Raw genomic sequence first — 18,172 nt, forward strand, 5'->3', positions numbered from 1 at the left:
TTCTTTAATTAGCATTTTTTATTAAAATGAAATTTGCATAACATTAACCATTTTAAAGTGAAAAATGCAGTGAACGTGATGCAATTTCTGTTCACATATTAATGAATACAAGAAGGCTGTAAATGCCTCTCTAGTAATATGGAAATCCCCATTGGAAATATAAATAGCACCGATGGGAAAGTTTAAAAGAAAATAAGAAAGAGACAAATCCTCATGTGAGGGAACTTAGTTATGTTCCAATAATACCTTTTAACAGTAATTCATTCCTGAGGAATTGCTGAAAACTGCAAAACAGTAATCATAAAAAGTAATAAAACATATTTTGCATTACAACATGTTAATACCTCTGTCAATAGGACAGGTTACTTTTTTATATTCATTATCAGATCTTTTTTTGATTGATAGTATTTAAAAAGGAGAAAGCTTTCTTGTAACAGCAGATTCCCTACAATTTCGCATTTTACAAGATTCTCTTAGTCAGAGATATGGCAGACATATTCTCTCGGCTATTTGAGAAAAAAAGAGATGGAATTGGATGATTTTTTTATGATGCTTTTGGTCATAAACATGTTGTTTTCTACCCTCCTTACTATCTTACATATTTCTCTCTGCTCCTCCACAGCGACACCCCCACCGTTATGTTGACAGCTTCTTCTCACAAATACCGTATGAAGGCACACTACAAAGTTGGTCGTAAATGACTGACACATGAATCCATACACAACTGTGAGATGAGTCTTGTTTGGTAACTGTTCTTCTGATTTGAAACCTGTTAAAATAAAATACAATAAGGTAATTGTATAGAACAAACATAAGGAATGTTGTCCACTGTCTCCACAATGCTGAAATAAATTGGTAAGGATACTGGTGAAAAGAGTTTCTGAAGTGTACGTATCATTGAAAAAGGAAACTTGAATTTAGATTCTATTTGTTTCCAGTGGTAACAAAATAACCTTCATTACTAAGGCATAAAAATGACTCAAAAAATTTTAAGAAATACTACTAGTTGCATGAAATTAAATAAAACTGACAAAAAAGAAAAACTATTTAACATTCTATAGACAGTTCTTTACTTCTCTTTTAACCTTTTACCTAGAAGTATATTTATCAAATGAAGCAACAGTTTAGCGAAAATATTATTGGGTATGTTTAGTGAGTAGACCAAGTTGAAGCGTTCTTGCTAAAAGTTATTTAGAACTAAGTGAAGAATCATTGATATCAAAGCCATTTAAAGGCAGTTCAAACAACCCTATATTTTTAATGCATCCTGAATTTTGCTTTGTATTGCAATATAATGAGAGACGATTATGAGAATTACCATGGGTTAATAGAAGCACGCTCTGTTCTGTTTGCTCTTTAGTCTCCTAAAAGAGCAGTGTTAATTATTCAGTCAAGCTCAAAGGGCATCACTGAGCCTCAGTATAAAAGCTATGGTCTGGTACTTTTCATCCTGTACATCTATCTCTTCTTGGCCCTGGAGTTGGAGGATTGAGAGAATTCTTCTATTGAAATAACTAGACTAAGGACATGAAACAACTTTGATCCAGCCTCAGGGAGAATTCTGACCAGTGATCTTCTCCAAAAAATTTTCTTGACCTCTAAGAGATTTTGGAGTATGTACAGAGCCAGATTAAATTACTGTCACCAGTGAGTAGTTACATATCAAAATGTTAATTTGGACCTACTCTTATGACTTTAGAGAGTCCACTATTCATTTTTTAAAACAGAAAAGAAAACACAAGACAAAGGGCTATAGAAAAGTAGGAGATATATTTTGTCAAGATTCTTTGTTAATAAATTCACTGTGCTTTGGCTAGTGGAAGTGAAATAGTTAAGTGGTATTAAAATCAAAATGTGATAATACTCAGTTTGTACTATTCATACCCGATGGTGCTTGTCAGAAGCAAATGAAAAGCTTCTCTGTAAACTTCAAATTAATTCTACAAACATTTAAGAGATAATGTTAAGTGTATTATCAAAAAAAAATCAGATATATCGATATGAATAAAAATTAGAAGAAAAAGATAATAGAAACAGATACAAATGAGTATATGACACTGGTATTATCAAGCACAAATGTTAAAACAACTATACAGTGTATTCTAGGAGTTAAAACACAATACTGAGAATGTTAGAAGAAAGCTAGGAATTATAAATAGCAACTGGGTAGATTTGAGAACTTGTAAAACTGAAAAATTCATCAAACAAAATTAAAAGCTTAACTGAGGCTTTCAATGGCAATTTAGCTACAGATGAGGAAAAATAAGTGCTGCAAGATAGGTGAGAAATAAATACATAGGTTACAGGAAAAAAAAGGATAAAAATATAGGAAAAAGCAAATGAGACATATAGGATATTGTGAATGGGTCTGTAATACATTTAACTGGAATTCCAGAAGAAGGCAATAAAGTCAGGAAGGAAGCAACATCTGAAGCATGTGGCTGAAAACTTTTCAAAGCTGAAAAAAGACATCAGATTTAAAACATATATTACCTTCAAATAGCTGACTTTTCAAAAACAACAATAAAAATAGAATACATTATAGTAATATCTCTGAATGCTTGAAAGAAAAGAGACTATAAATTTCTAATTTTATACTCAATATTTTTTAGAAAAGTTGAAATAAAGACAGTTTTAGACAAGCACAGAAAATCTGACCTTAAAATTTCAACTCTAAAGGAAATATTAAAGAGTATTCTTCATATTTAAGGAAATGATTCAAAATGGAAGGTAGGAGAGGCAGAGAGGATTAAGAAGCAATGAAAACCATAAATATGTGGGAAAATCTAATAAACTGACTGCATAAATCTATATTGTTTTCTAGGGGTATACTTTTATTGAATCCAAGATGCCATCAACCATTGATGTACCATTTATTTAATTCTGTGAAATAAATGCATTCGAGATGGGAATTTAACAGAAAACCCTGCAGAAGCTGGAAAACAAAGGACTATTTTGGTGCAGGAGTAAATGAAAAATAAAACTGCCAAACAAAAAAGAGTAACAATGAAAAGTGCATTTCTCAATCTTGCCACCAGGGGGAAGGTGGGAGGAAAAAATTATACCCCCACAAGCTGCTACTCATACAATTTTTCTGTCTGAACCTATGATAACAGTACACACACACACACACACACACACACACACACACACACATACAAAACCCCTAGTGGAGTGTTTAATTTAAGTAGCCTCAGGTCTGTGGTGTTCCTCTTTGACTGGCAGAAACAAATGCTACGCTTTGACAGAGCTCAATTTTAGTGCAGGATGACAATGATTATAAAAGACCAGCAGTGGTAAGACATATGCCAATTTTAGAGATACTAAAATGTGGGAAAATATGGGCCAGAGTTAAAATACACAAAAATAATAGCATGTAAATTGGGGGGGGGGAGAGTATACAGAGTAAAGAAATACTCTAATATTTTATATTGCCCAGGAAAAACATGAAAAGGCCAATTAATATTAGACTTTGATGAGTGAAGACTGTATGTTGAAATCTCTAGAGTAACTGCTAAAATTAGTTAAAAAGTAAATTCTAAATTAACATAAGAAAAGGTGGAACAATTAAAAAAATAAGTTCAAAAAAGAGGAAAGAAAGAAGAGGAAAAGTACGTTGAATGAGACTGAGCCTGCAAGATATAACAATTCTAAACTATATGTGCCTAATAATTTAGCTTCAACACATCAACAAAAATGTTTACAGAGTTGTGAGTAGAGTTACAGTGGAAGATTTTATTATAATTCTCTCAGTATGGGAAGACGAAGCAAATAAAAACCAGAGAACTGAGAAATCCCTGGCGGTCCAGTGGTTAGGGCTCAGGATTTTCACTGCTGAGGGCCTGGGTTCAATCCCTGGTCAGGGAACTAAGATCCTGCAAGCTGTGCTGCATGGTGTGGCCAAAGAAACAAACAAACAAAACCAAAAACCAGAGAACTGCCATCACACTGAGTATGTTCTCTGACCACAGTGGAACTAAACTAAAACCTAAAACAGAAGGATAACTATAAACACACAGATATTTCTAAATTAAGAAATACATTTCGAAGTAACTCATTGGCCAAAGAACAACTCACAATGAAAATCAGAAAGTATTTTGAACTGAATGAAAATGAAAATACACTAAAATTATAGCCTTAAATGTACATACTTGAGGAAAAAAAAGGATGAACTTCATGAGTCCACACAAGAAGTTAGAGAAAAAGTAGCAAATTTGGGGCTTCCCTGGTGGCGCAGTGGTTGGGAGTCCGCCTGCTGATGCGGGGGACACGGGTTCGTGCCCCGGTCCGGGAGGATCCCATATGCTGTGGAGCTGCTGGGCCTGTGGGCCATGGCTGCTGAGCCTGCGCTTCCGGAGCCTGTGCTCCGCAACGGGAGAGGCCGCAGGGGTGGGAGGCCCGCGTACCGCAAAAAAAAAAAAAAAAAAAAGTAGCAAATTCAACACAAAGAAATTGAATGGAAGGAAATGATAAAGGTGAAAACCAAAATTAATGGGAAAAAAAGAGAGAGAAAAAGACACAGAGGGAGAAAGAATCAACACAGCCACAAGTTCTTTCTTTGAAAATTACACCCAATGAGGCTGATTAAAAAACTAAAAAAGAAAAGAAAGAAGAAAGCACACACACACACCAATAATAGAAATGGAAAAGGGGAAGATAATTTCATATTCTGCAGATATTAAAGAGAAAATGAACGACAACTGCAGTGAGGAAGACTTCAACACTTTGTGAGAGTTCATTTCGTGTGTCAATTTTACTAGCCACAGCCAGATCAAACATTATTTTCAAGTGTGTCATTTGAATCAGTGAACTAGACTCAGCAAACTAGACTTCACTCCCCAACGTGGGCGGGCATCACCCAATCCATTGAAGGCCTAAATAGAACAAAAAGGCAGAAGCAGAAATTTGTTCCTTTCTTCCTGCCTGACTGTGTGAGTGGCGACATCTCATCTCATTTCACCCTCTCCTGCTCTGGCACTGGGTTTTACACCATTGGCTCCCCTGGTTTTAAGCCCTTCATACTTGGACTGAAGCTCATACACTACATGATTTCCTGGGTATCCAACTTGCAGACGGCAGATTGTCGGATTTCTCAGTCTTTATAATCATGTGTGAGCTTATTCCTCATAATAAGTCTCCGTATGTAAATTCTTCTTCATTGTGTGTATATTAGTGCGTACACATACAATGAGGAAAAATTTATAATCGTGCAAATGTTCATATGTCTAAAAGAGCTTTATAAAATGTGAAATGTGGGCTTCCCTGGTGGTGCAGTGGTTGAGAGTCCGCCTGCCGATGCAGGGGACACGGGTTCGTGCCCCGGTCCAGGAAGATCCCACATGCCGCAGAGCGGCTGGGCCCGTGAGCCATGGCCGCTGAGCCTGCGCGTCCGGAGCCTGTGCTCCGCAACGGGAGAGGCCACAACAGTGAGAGGCCCGCGTACCACAAAAAAAAAAAAAAAAAAGTGAAATGTGGTTGCTTTTAAAATTAATAATAATAGCATGTATCACACATTTACTATGTGCAAGATGCTGTGCTAAGTGATTTTACTTTTATCTCAAAATCCTAAGAGGTACGTACTATTTTATTCTCATTTACAGGTGCAGAAAGAGGGGTACTGTTAGATTAAGGAACTCATCCAGTTTCACACAATGAGTGGGCCAATCATTGACTCAAGCTGAGAACTGACTTCAAAGCATTGCTCTTAAGCACAGTTTTACACTGAGTCACAGTGATTGCACCTTCCTGGGCAGCCTCACATGCCCTCCTAGTAAGAAAGCTGAGGGAGCACTTGTGTTGACAGCTCGAGATGGCCATTCAGCTCTTTGCGACTCTTCAGTCTTCCTCTACCCTCTTGTTTTCTTTTTTCCTCCTGGCTCACTCTTTCTCTCTCCCCATCACTATGTATCTTTTTCTCTCTCTTTCTTATTATGGCCAACAGATCAGATTCTTAACTGCCTGACATGCTCTCACCTCTCTGAGGAAGAGTATGAAGCTTTGTCTCTCCAGATACTTACAAGTTAGACAACAACATTGAACCATCGTCCCAGAGCCATGGTTCTTCAGTCTGATGGCGAGAAAGCCCTATCCAAAATGAATGGTCAGGTTGGGAAGACACTTGCCTAGATATAAATTCCTGTAAGGAAACACAAATACAAATACAAGTCAAGGAGAGAGAGAGAGTGTGATAGACAGAGATGATAGAGATAAAGAGAAGATACAGAAACAGACTCTTGGAGATTTTGAGAAATAGAGATTGAGTCACCTTGGTGGAGGATGTACACATATACTGGCGTCAACTTAGACAGAAGTGCCAATTCTTGAAAGCCATTGAGTGTCTCAAAAGTCGTATCTCATTTCTTCAGAGTCGTATTGTTTAATTTTCCAATAACGAATGCATCCTTAATGTCAACATTGCACTGCTTGCATTCAACCTACCTGACAAAATCCAAGGGCGACAGAATATCCTAGGCAATGTCTATGGATGACAGGCCACTGTCTTCTCCACAATTTTAACAGAAAATATAAATTTACATGACCTTTGTCAAGAAATGCTTCTCAGAGTGAGATGACAATTTTAAAGTCGTTTAGTCCCACTGCATGAGTTATGCATAAGTAATCTGGGGGTTAAAGATCATATGTGAATCGCTGACAAATATAGCACAACATAGCGGCAATTACGGGAAGGTCTAAAAGCCAGACAGACTCCCAGTCCTATGCTCTTTTTTTAATCATACATCTACTTCCATTCATTTTTATGTGAACTATAACTGTTGGGTAAGACAGAATAGAAACAAAAAAATTGAGAGTAGTGAAAGTAAGTATAGAAGTTATAGATTGTTTAGATTTGTAGCATAGAATGTTTCCTGACTATTAACCCCTTCTCATGGCTCATCTGAGTTCTATCCTTCATTCAAGATGCATCGTAAGTTGCACAGTTTCTGTAAAGTGTTTATGTCAGTGGGGATCTCCCTGAATTTCTATGGCACTTGTAGCCGGTACGAGATATTTTACTTTAAATACCTGAGTTGTTTCTATTTTCTTACAAATTATTTGAGCACTGCTAAAACAAGCCTACTTTTTAAACCTCTTTGCCTTTCCTAGTATATTGCAAGGAGTAAATGATTTATAAATGTATATTATCATAGCTGCTGTTTCTCTTGATAATTATGATAACAAGGGGAAGATTTTTCTATTTCACTCCACCACACTTACAACCTGAAATCCAAGCCCACAGAAATGAGTAGTGGCCTGACTATTATAGTCAACGTGCAGTTGTGCTTAAAGGGTTTATTTCAAAGTAAAATGTGTTCATATTTTAATTAATTAATTACAGAGAGAAGCATATATTATGCACTTTACTCACTTAATATATGCTATTATTATAATCATGGAGGATATGTAAAATGACTTTCTTTTAGGGAAAAATCATCATTACCTGGAACCTACCTCTATTTTTCTGTTCAATATAGACCACAGATAATTATAACTGAAATCTACACTTACCAACTCGTTTAAGCTGTCTATTTTCAGGAGATTAGAGCCCAGTTGCAAGCACCGTCTTTTACTTGTATCCCAGGAATCTAATGATGTGCTAAATAGATAACAGCTATTCTGATGTGTGATCCAGTTAGGGGGACAAGAGCTAGAAAGAACTCCTGGAAATAAAAGATAAATACAATGAGATTCATACTATACCAATTCCCTCTTTCAGTGCAAGTACCATTCATCCTAAGGACACTTGATAAATAATCAATGAATTACCATTAATAGATTTCATTTTCAATTCAAACTATATGGATACAACCTTACAGAAGAGGCTACATTAAAACCCCTTATTCATTTACAATTAAAAAATGAATTGAGTGGCTATAAACAGTGTTTTAGACAGTGAACCCTCCTTTCCTTCTTGACTTGTCTTCTATTCCTTCAAAGTCAGACCAGAACTCCTTTTCTCCATGATAACTAATAAATCAATTCAAAATCAATCACTGAGATATACAGTAATTTCATGTTAACTTATTTTACAAGTGTGAGATCCATTTCAGAATGCAATTTTCCAAATAAGAAAAGTATAAGAGCAATCGTTCACATTATAGAGTAATGTGATACAAATAGTGAGGAGGTATGTGTCCAGAGATGGAAAATTGAAGTCAAAATATTGTCATAGTCAATAATGATGCAATTAGAAATCGAAGTTTTGTGTATATAAAATTGTAATTAAATAAATGAACTTGCAGGATTAAAGAAAAACAAATTTAACCAGAGTTTTCAGAAACATATCTATTAAGTTTATTTCTTTTGTAAATGTTTAATTCTTAGCAACACTTTCCCTTCTTTCCTTTTTCTGTCCGTTTTTCTTTTCTGATGTCCTATTTCCTATTTTAACTATATCATTTTAAAATGTCAATTCCCTAAGAGATGAGAACACTTTTTGTTCCTTCACATCAAATTATACAATCTCCTATAAGCCTAAATACATAGCCTGTGATAAATTAGTTACTGATTTAAAAAAAATCCAACTAAGTTGGAGATTCAGCTAAGTTCATAAGGTATTTATGATATCACTTTATATATGACAGGGGACGTATTTTACTGAGACAATATGCTGTGGGCTTTCCTTGGATGCACAATCACCGCACATAAAAGTACTTTCTTCACCCGTTGCTCCAAACCTTAGCACCAATAATTAACCCTTCTGAATCAAGGACTTTATTAATCTTTTAATTCTGCCTTGCCTGTGGTCGTGAGAGCCTTGGTAGGAGCCACATTGTCTTCTAAAGATGGTTGACTGTGGTTCTCTTTATTTCTTGATTGAAAGCTGTTATCCTTCAACAGGTTGTTCCCTGAACTGGGTCTCCAGATAGCTTCATATACCAACAACAATAGTAATTACAGAAGAAAAAGTCATTTTGCTATGTTTGAGAATTAAAATCCCCAAAACCATATTTTTGTTGAAATGTAAAGGGATACATACTTGATTTGTGATAGATAATACATTGCTGATGGAGAGGTAAAGTTAGATGATAGATAGATAGATAGATAGATAGAATAGATGATAGATGAAATATACAGAAAAAAGAAATAACTTCCATGAAGAAGGTTTAATACAAAAGAGAAAAATGAAGCAAATGGAATACAGTAAATTGGTACCATGAATGATTTGAAAAAGTAATAAATCTTCTATCTTTCTTCTATTACTTAAAAATGAGAGTTCCTTGAGAACCTGCCTGGTGCCTATAACATAGAATGTACTCAATAAACACTTGTCTATTTAAGAAATCTTTCATATAGCCTCTTTGAAGGTACAATAATACTTTATTCAATTTTGAATGCATGAGCAATAAAATCTATGGAAATTTATTCATCCATCACAAAATAACTAGTTAGTATTTGGTAAGTGCCTCAGGTATTTCCTGATATTATCCAAAGGAGTTTAGAGTAAAGATCAGGTATAAAATAATTTCCTTAAATCATGAGACATAAAAAATAGCTTATAGTCTCTTTAGAGGATTTATTTCGTTAGGAAGATAAGCACCAATTGTACTTCCTTTTTACCTCCTCTGGTTTGCTTTCATTAATTTATCCTAGGAATTCCATAGCTTTGAAACCAGCTATTCAAGGAGAGCATGCAGTTAAGAGTATGAGTTTTTAGGACAGATCACCCAAATTTCTAATCATGATCCTACCAATAACTAGTTTATGACCCTAGAAATAAAATGAGAACTAATAGCGCCAGTTCAATAGCGTCAATATACAGATTCAATTAGATTATGTTACGCTCTTAAAAGAGTGCCTGGAACAGTATAAATGCTTATTAAATGTCTGTTGTTAATCTCTCCCACCAATACTCACCCATGGTACACAGGACCACAGTTATCACCAGCATTACCAAGCATAAGATTCCCAAAGTCACAGCAATGGGACGCCAACGAGGGGATGCAGCACAAAATCCTGAGGCGCCATAGGGAGCAGAAATTGAATAAAGAAATTGGATGATGAATCGCAGAGCACTTTAATTCTACAGTTCATCAAAATCTGATATCCAGATAAGCTAGTCATCTAGGATTAGTCTGAATTTTTCTCCGCCTTTAGCATACCTCTTCAGGTTCTGAAACTTGATTTCTAAGCACTCCTAATTTCAGCTCCACATTGATGTCTATAGTTCTTGACACTACCAGGATTCAAGAAATCCTGCCTATAGAAGAGATAGCTTAGTGTAGCAGAAATAATGCTGGCTGCTAAGGGTGATCTTCCCCTTTCACTTACTTCTTGCACATCCTTGGACAAATTACTTCCTCTGTTTTTCCATTTCTCTTTGTGAAAAATTAGGTTAATAACACCCCAAAGGATTATTGTGGGCATTAACTTATGTAAAAGTACCTAGTTTAGGGACTACTAACACATTATAGGTAACACAATTTGTCCACGCACATCTATAAACACACACGAGCCTCCCTACCTCTTGCATCATCTAGTTTTTCCACTCTTCCCCATCAGGTTGCCCAAGAAAAGAATTGCATAAGTGACAAGAGGAAAATGCTTGTGCAATGGGAATGAACAGAAAGCAGAAGAGAGTAAATTCTGCCATCAAAACCTGTGAATAATCTCTTGATAACAGGAAACTCGCTTTATATTAATATCACCACTTAAAAACTGAGAATAAGCAATAAAAGCATTTCAGAGAATTGTCAAATAGGGGAACCATAGAGGAGATTAAATTGCTCATTCAGTGAAGAGAGAAATCTTTTAATGCCCTTCCCCAGCTTTCACCTCTTTTACGTTATGTCTAAGACTCATGTCCTGATAATGGGATCTTTTTGGCTAATACATATATATTTCTTCACTGGCGTACAAAGAACTCCCTTTTGTTAAAAAAAAAAAAAAATTCCAAATCAATCTCATTACCACACACACACACACACACACACACACACATACACAAACAGGCTCAGGATTCTAAACCCTATGACTTCTGACTTCTCTTTGGCCTTTTCCATAAAATCACAAGTTGTTTTTTCCATCTTTTCATTCTTATTGCCAATATCCTGATGTTGTTCATTTACACTTCTGTGTTTCTTTGACCTCCATTCTGCAATTTATTCTTTTCTGTCAAATAAACAAGTCACTCCTATTGAAATTCTTTCAGTTTTGCATTTCATCACACTTATTACCAACTTCTTATTTTTGAAGTGTCTGTCCCTATAGAACAGAGAAATTGTGAGTATTTTCTATCATCATAATAATTAACTTAAACATAGTTGACCCTTGAACGACACAGGGATTAGGGGCACCGCCCCTCCCCAAAGTCAAAAATCTCCATATAACTTAGAATTGGCCCTCTGTATCTCAGTTCTTCCATATCCACAGTTTGGAGTCCATGGATTCAACCAACAGCAGATCGTGTAGTACTGTAGTATTTACTTTTGAAAAACAACCATGTATAAGTGGACCTGTGCCGTTCAAACCCGTGTTGTTCAAGGGTCAGCTGTACTGATGATTAGTCCCTGAATGGTTACCAAAAGTCTTAGTGCACGTTCAAATTATCTTCAGTGACTTCTGAAAACCTTTTACAATATATTAATAAAAGCCCGACAAATCGCAAGTCTCTCCAATTTTTTCCACTTCCAGTTTTAGTTGATGAGAATGTAAATGTTGAAGTCAGAAAGAAAAAAATATACCTTTCTCTGAGACCACAGGTTTCCTGATGGTATTGCAAGAGCTGAAGTCTAATTGAGTATATCCGTCTTCATCCAAATTTTCTACGGAAGAATGGTGTTCCATTGTTCTATTGAGTTCCTGAGTTGCCTCAGCATACGAGAGCTCTTTCTTCTCTTCTCCGAAGACAACTGTCTGTGGGCAAAAGAGGACCTATGAGTCAAGTCAAGTGGGGGAGGCATTTACTAGGCTTTAACAAGTTGAGCTTAAGCAGTCCAACCAGATACCCAAAAGCAGGAAATGAAAAATGTGCAGTGGTAATTTCCCATTGGTACCTTTAGATTCTGTTTCTGAGACTGATGATTCTTAAGAAAATTATAAGGTAGCACAATAGATAGATCTTTGTTTCAGATCAAACATAAGAAAAATGAAACCATTAATGTCTTATGCCACTTTCATTATTCTCACAACCAAACTGGACATCATTAATTGACTTGGACTATGTAAACTTAAAACAATTTTGGTCCCTTGAGTTCACCAATACTTTGTTACAACTGTTCATTCATTCATGTACTGCTCTTTCAGTAAACATGTATCAAATGCCCATCTTTTCAATTGACAGGAGGTGGGGATAAAAGGATAAATGATACCTGTGAAGAAGCTTATGGAGTAAAGGAGGAAACCCACAGATAGGTTCATGAAGGATACCATAAGGAGGTACATTGTTGTAACAACAGAGAGAGGAAACAAATCTCTTTGGGGCTTGTCAGAGATTTATAATACAAAGTAGAAAATTATTTATTCAACGATGACTATGAGCTAAGTACTACCTATGGCATGTGTTTTCTTATACAATCTCAGTTTTCCAAGAAGTCTATGAGATAGGCACTATTAGTCCTATTTTCTTTCTTAAGTATAGTTGATTTACAATGTTGTGTTAGTTTCTGGTGTACAACGAAGTGATTCAGATATATATTTTTCATATTCTTTTCCTTATGGTTTATTACAAGATATTGAATACAGTTCCCTGTGCTAGACTGTAGGACCTTGTTGTTTAGTCCTATTTTCAAATGACAAAACTGAGACATAGATATTTTACTCCCTTGCTCAGTTTTAAGAAACTAATAAAAATAATGAAGCAAGGAATCAAACCGAAGTCCACTCTTACTGCAAAACTCATGATCTTTTCTGTTATGCTACCCTGCCCCCTTCACCATTCTGTACACTTATATTGCAAGTAACAGCTTATGGAGAATTCTGGAACTGAAATACTATGTTAAATGCTTAATGTTTCCTCTTTGCCAATTTCCACAGTAATACCCAAGTTAATGAGATATGAAAAGACATTTATCATTGCTAGGAACTAGAGAGGTACCCATCTGTACACAAGACTTCAAAGCAAGCAGAATGGAAGAAACTACTGGCAGTTGTCAAAGATAAAACCAGACACTCTATAAATGTAAATTGATACAGTCTCTATGGAGAACAGTATGGAGGTTCCTTAAAAAACTGAAAAGAGAACTACCATATCACCCAGCAATGCCACTACTGGGCATATACCCTGAGAAAACCATAATTCAAAAAGAGTCATGTACTACAATGTTCACTGCAGCACTATTTACAATAGCCAGGACATGAAAGCAACCTAAATGTCCATCAACAGATGAATGGATAAAGAAGATGTGGCACATATATACAATGGAATATTACTCAGCCATAAAAAGAAACAAAATTGAGTTATTTGTAGTGAGGTGGATGGACCTAGAGTCTGTCCTACAGAGTGAAGTAAGTCAGAAAGAGAAAAACAAATACCGTATGCTAACACATATATATGGAATCTAAGGGAAAAAAAATGGTCATGAAGAACCTAGGGGCAGGACAGGAATAAAGACACAGACGTAGAGAATGGACTTGAGGACATGGGGAGGGGGAAGGGTAAGCTGGGACGAAGTGAGAGAGTGGCATAGACATATATACAGTACCAAATGTAAAATAGCTAGCTAGTGGGAAGCAGCCGCATAGCACAGGGAGATCAGCTTGGTGCTTTGTGACCACCTAAAGGGGTGGGATAGGGAGGGTGGGAGGGAGACGCAAGAGGGAGGGGATATGGGGATATACGTATATGTATAGCTGATTCACTTTGTTATACAGCAGCAACTAACCCAGCATTGTAAAGCAACTATACTCCAATAAAGATGTTAAATAAAAAAAAAGTGGTGAGGACAGATTTCCTTCAGTAATACGATTATAATAGAGAGGAGGGCCCAGCATAAACTGAACTCAACTTCCCCAAAATAAAAGACTCGCGACTTTTTAAAGGCTGGGCTGCGCTAAGGGAAAGGCACTGAGTGGTATTAGGAGGATTAATCCATGTGACTAGACCATGCGGATTTGTTCATTGGTGCTTCTCCGGAAGAAAAACAAGCTTCTTCATCCTTTGGACAGGAGACAGTGTTGCGTATTGCAGCAAGGTTGTGCCCCACTGAAGCTAGGGCCCTACCCTCCCATGGGGACTGGGAGAGGGCAGGTTATCTCCCTAACTAATTCCCTGTTTGCTTTCAGAGATGGCTCTCAGGACCCTGAGGAAAGTTTTACGCGGTAGCTTTACACCTCAAAGGGCAGAGAGAGGATTTTATTTTTTTTATTTTTATTTTATTTTATTTTTTTGTGTATGTGTGTTTTTTTTAACATCTTTATTGGAGTATAATTGCTTTACAATGTTGTGTTACTTTCTGCTTTATAACAAAGTGAATTAGCTATACATATACATATATCCCCATATCCCCTCCCTCTTGTGTCTCCCTCCTTCCCACCCTCCCTATCCCACCCCTCTGGGTGGTCCCAAAGCACCGAGCTGATCTCCCCGTACGATGCATCTGCTTCCCACTAGCTATCGGTTTTACATTTGGTAGTGTGTATATGTCCATGCCACTCTCTCACGAACAAACAGTAAATTCTCCTGGCAGCAATGAACTTTCTCAGGCAGGCATTTTAAAGGGATCTGGGATCATTCCAGGACACAACCTTAAACTACTAGAAGTCATGTTAGAGTTTGTCAAATGTCTTAGGGCAAAGGTTTGGATGGAGTTGTTCTGTTCCAAGAGTTCTACAGTTCTCATTAATACATATCGACATGGAAGAGAGGTCAATGAAAAAAAATAAAATTCACTGTCTTACCTAGCCTGCCACAAAAGTTTTACTAACTTTTCACATACACAAAATAGTGGTGTGGATCTAATCTCGACCTCCATCAGACATCCAGTTCGCTAATGCAGCCCTTGGGAAAGCAGAGGAGAGCTGGAAAGAAAGGGATTTTTTTCTCAGAGTGAATAAATTGGCTTAAGGAAGAAAGGTCAGTCAACTAAGTAGAACTAGAGAACAGGAATGAAGGGAGCACCTTCTAGGCAGTAATAAAAAGCTTTTTACTATTGATTCAGACCCCCCACGCACAATGGGAGAATCTTTATGTAATAACCTTTATTTTCTTTGACTGCAGTCCTCTGTTTAATCACAATCCTACAAAAACAACTGACTCTCTAAGTTGTCAAAGAAAATTTTCAGTGAATGTAAACTTTAGCCTTCTCTTTTGTCCAGGACTAAAACAATTAAACAGTGATTACACAAACCATTGACAAACTAGGAAAAATAATCCCTCAGCATTTTAAAAGGTAGGAGGGGGAATTCCCTGGTGGTCCAGTGGTTAGGACTCAACACTTTCACTGCAGGAGCTGGGTTCGATCCCTGGTCGGAGAACTAAGATCCGGCAAGCAAGCCTTGAGGTACAGCAAAGTAAAAAAAAAAAAAAAAAAGATGGCAGGAGGGAGTGGGGAAAGACAGTTTGCATATTCTGAGAAAAATACCCCTGGTTAAACTGTAATGTAAGAAACAGGTGAAAAACAAACCAATCTAACCAACCAAACAGCAAACAAAACCCAGCAAATAACAAGTAACTAATTCACATTCTCAGCGAGATTTAATGAAAATTGCATTTATACAGCAAGTTTTTTCTTCAAAGAAAAATGAGAAATCTGAGAAAATTTCTTAGAAGTGAAAACACGTTTTATAAACTAAAAATACAATAAATTGAATCAAGAGTTAGATTGAATATTGCACCCATAAAACAACTTAAAGAACTGCATTCAGTACCGCTGAATTAGCCTGGTCATGCTCTCATTTCTACATATGTTAAACTGTTGTTAACGGTAGTAATCTAGTTAATCTATCCCTCCCCACTACCCTTCCCTGCTAGTAACCATAAGTTCATTCTCTGTTTCTGTTTTGTAAATAAGTTTATTTACAACATTTTTTTTAGATTCCACATATAAGTGATGTCATATGATATTTGTCTTTTTCTGTCTGATTTATTTCACTTAGTATGATAATTTCCAGGTCCATCCATGTTGCTACAAATGGCATTATTTCATTTTTTAATGGCTGAATAATATTCCATTATATATATATATATATATATATGTATATATATATATATATATACCACATCTTCTTTATCCATTCATCTGTTGATGGACATTTAGGTTGTTTCCATGTCTTGGCTGTTGTAAAGAGTGCTGCAATGAACATTGGGGTGCATGTATCCTTTCGAAACATGTTTTTCTCTGAATAAATGCCCAGGAGTGGGATTTCTGGATCATATAATAGCTCTATTTTTAGTTTTTTTAAGGCACCTCCATCCAGTTCTCTATAGTGTCTGTACCAATTTACATTCCCACCAACAGTGCAAGAGGGTTCCCTTTTCTCCGCATCCTCTGCAGCATTTATTGTTTGTAGATCTTTTGATGATGGCCATTCTGACTGGTGTGAGGTGATATCTCGTAGTTTTGATTTGCATTTCTCTAATGATTAGTGATGTTGAGCATTTTTCATGTGCCTCTTGGCCATCTGTACGTCTTCTTTGGAGAAATATTTAGGTCTTCTGCCCGTTTTTTTGATTGGGTTGTTTGTTTTTTGTGTATTGAGCTGCATGAGCTGTTTGTAATAATTTTGGAAATTAATCCCTTGCTGGTCGCATCATTTGCAAATATTTTCTGTGGGTTGTCTTCTCATTTTGTTTGTGGTTTCCTTTGCAGTGCAGAAGCTTTTAAGTTTAATCAGGTCCCATTTGTTTATTTTTGTTATTTCCATTACTCTGGGAGATGGATAGAAAAAGATATTGCTGCGCTTTATGTCAGTGTGTTCTGCCTATGTTTTCCTCTAAGTTTTATATAGCAAAATGATTTGGATACATAGATATATGTATATACACGTGTGTGTGTCTATATTCGTTTTCTTTTTATTCTTTTCCATTATAGTTTATTACAAGATATTGAATATAGTTCCTGTGCTATATAGTAAATCCTTGCTGTTTATCTATTGTTTATCTATTTTATATATGGTAGTGTGCATCTGTTAATCTCATACTACCAATTTGTCCCTCCCAACCCCTTCCCCTTTGGTAACCATAAGTTTTTCTACTCACAGACATTTTCTATGTCTGTGAGTCTATTTCTGTTTTGTAAATAAGTTAATTTGTACTATTTTTTAGATTCCACATATGAGTTATATCATATAATATCCTTTTTGATCACACAAACACACCAAGTTGTTCCTGTCTCAGGAATTTTGCGCTTATACTTTGGCTAATACGCTTTGCCTTGAGAACTTTGCATGGTGGGGTTTTTCTTGATAATTAGTTCTTAGTTCAAATATCACTCTTTCTGCTAGGCCTTCCCTGATCATTCAGTCTGACGTAGAATATGACCACAGCACCTCTCCATCACACTGAATCATATCAGACAGCTTTTCTTTTTTTCTTTGAAGTACTTCACGCTATTGGAATACATCTCATCTGTTTGTAGTTAGACTCGCCATGTCTCCATGTTTGTAAGCCCCACGAGTTAGGAACCTTGCTTGTTCATTCCTTGCTCAGTCACACATATATCCCAAGAACCTAGACTAGTTTCTGATTCATTGCAGGTTATCAGTAAATATAGGTATAAAAGATTAGGAGAAGTAAGCAAAAATACTTTAAAAATAATAATACATGTACAAAATATATATAAGTGCCTACCTATATTAGAGCCAAAATTACCTAATGCTATTGTCTGGTTCAGCTTATAAACTCCAAAAGGGCAAGCATTCTGTCTCTATAGGTATTCTATGCCCAATGTCTAGACCAGTGTCTTAACGGTCCTGTCTATTGGGGGAAATAGGCAAGAACACTAACAATTATACTTCTTATGAACTAAGAGCTAAACTGTTGGTAATTCCAATTTCTAGTCCCAAATCACACCCAAGTTGTCTTTAAATTGACTGTGGAGAGCAGGGGAAAACAAAGAATGGTGGGTGTTATTTTCAAGTGGGAGGTGTTTCTCATATGTATGTTTGTTTGTTTTAGGTTACCTGTGGCATTGTCCCTGTATTGGCCAGTCATGTTTTGGTCAAATACATTGACTATATTTTCTTCTTTTCCTGTACCTTTAAACTCTGTATCATCTTTAATAGGAAGAAAAATATA

At 36.2% G+C, this 18,172-nt stretch overlaps 1 protein-coding gene across 5 annotated transcripts; it reads right to left on the reverse strand.

The window, feature by feature from the left end:
• On the reverse strand, positions 1-11,887 carry CLEC7A (C-type lectin domain containing 7A). Of its 5 annotated transcripts, XM_004281151.4 has the most exons (6): positions 11,682-11,875; positions 9,856-9,954; positions 8,739-8,867; positions 7,507-7,658; positions 6,018-6,136; positions 1-769 (listed from the first exon to the last, which is right to left on the reverse strand). In XM_004281151.4, exons 1-6 carry the CDS (start codon positions 11,782-11,784, stop codon positions 637-639), a joined length of 735 nt encoding a protein of 244 aa, XP_004281199.1. In that variant the 5' UTR covers positions 11,785-11,875; the 3' UTR covers positions 1-636. The 5 variants fall into 5 exon arrangements, with proteins under 5 accessions (XP_004281199.1, XP_012392660.1, XP_004281200.1 ...); XM_012537206.3 differs by lacking the exon at positions 6,018-6,136 and having other exon boundaries at positions 11,682-11,887; XM_004281152.4 differs by lacking the exon at positions 8,739-8,867 and having other exon boundaries at positions 11,682-11,873.
• Between the last annotated feature and the right edge of the window lie 6,285 nt (positions 11,888-18,172).

Source organism: Orcinus orca, chromosome 11 (genome assembly GCF_937001465.1).
Source record: "Orcinus orca chromosome 11, mOrcOrc1.1, whole genome shotgun sequence".
In the NCBI taxonomy this organism is placed as follows: domain Eukaryota; kingdom Metazoa; phylum Chordata; class Mammalia; order Artiodactyla; family Delphinidae; genus Orcinus; species Orcinus orca.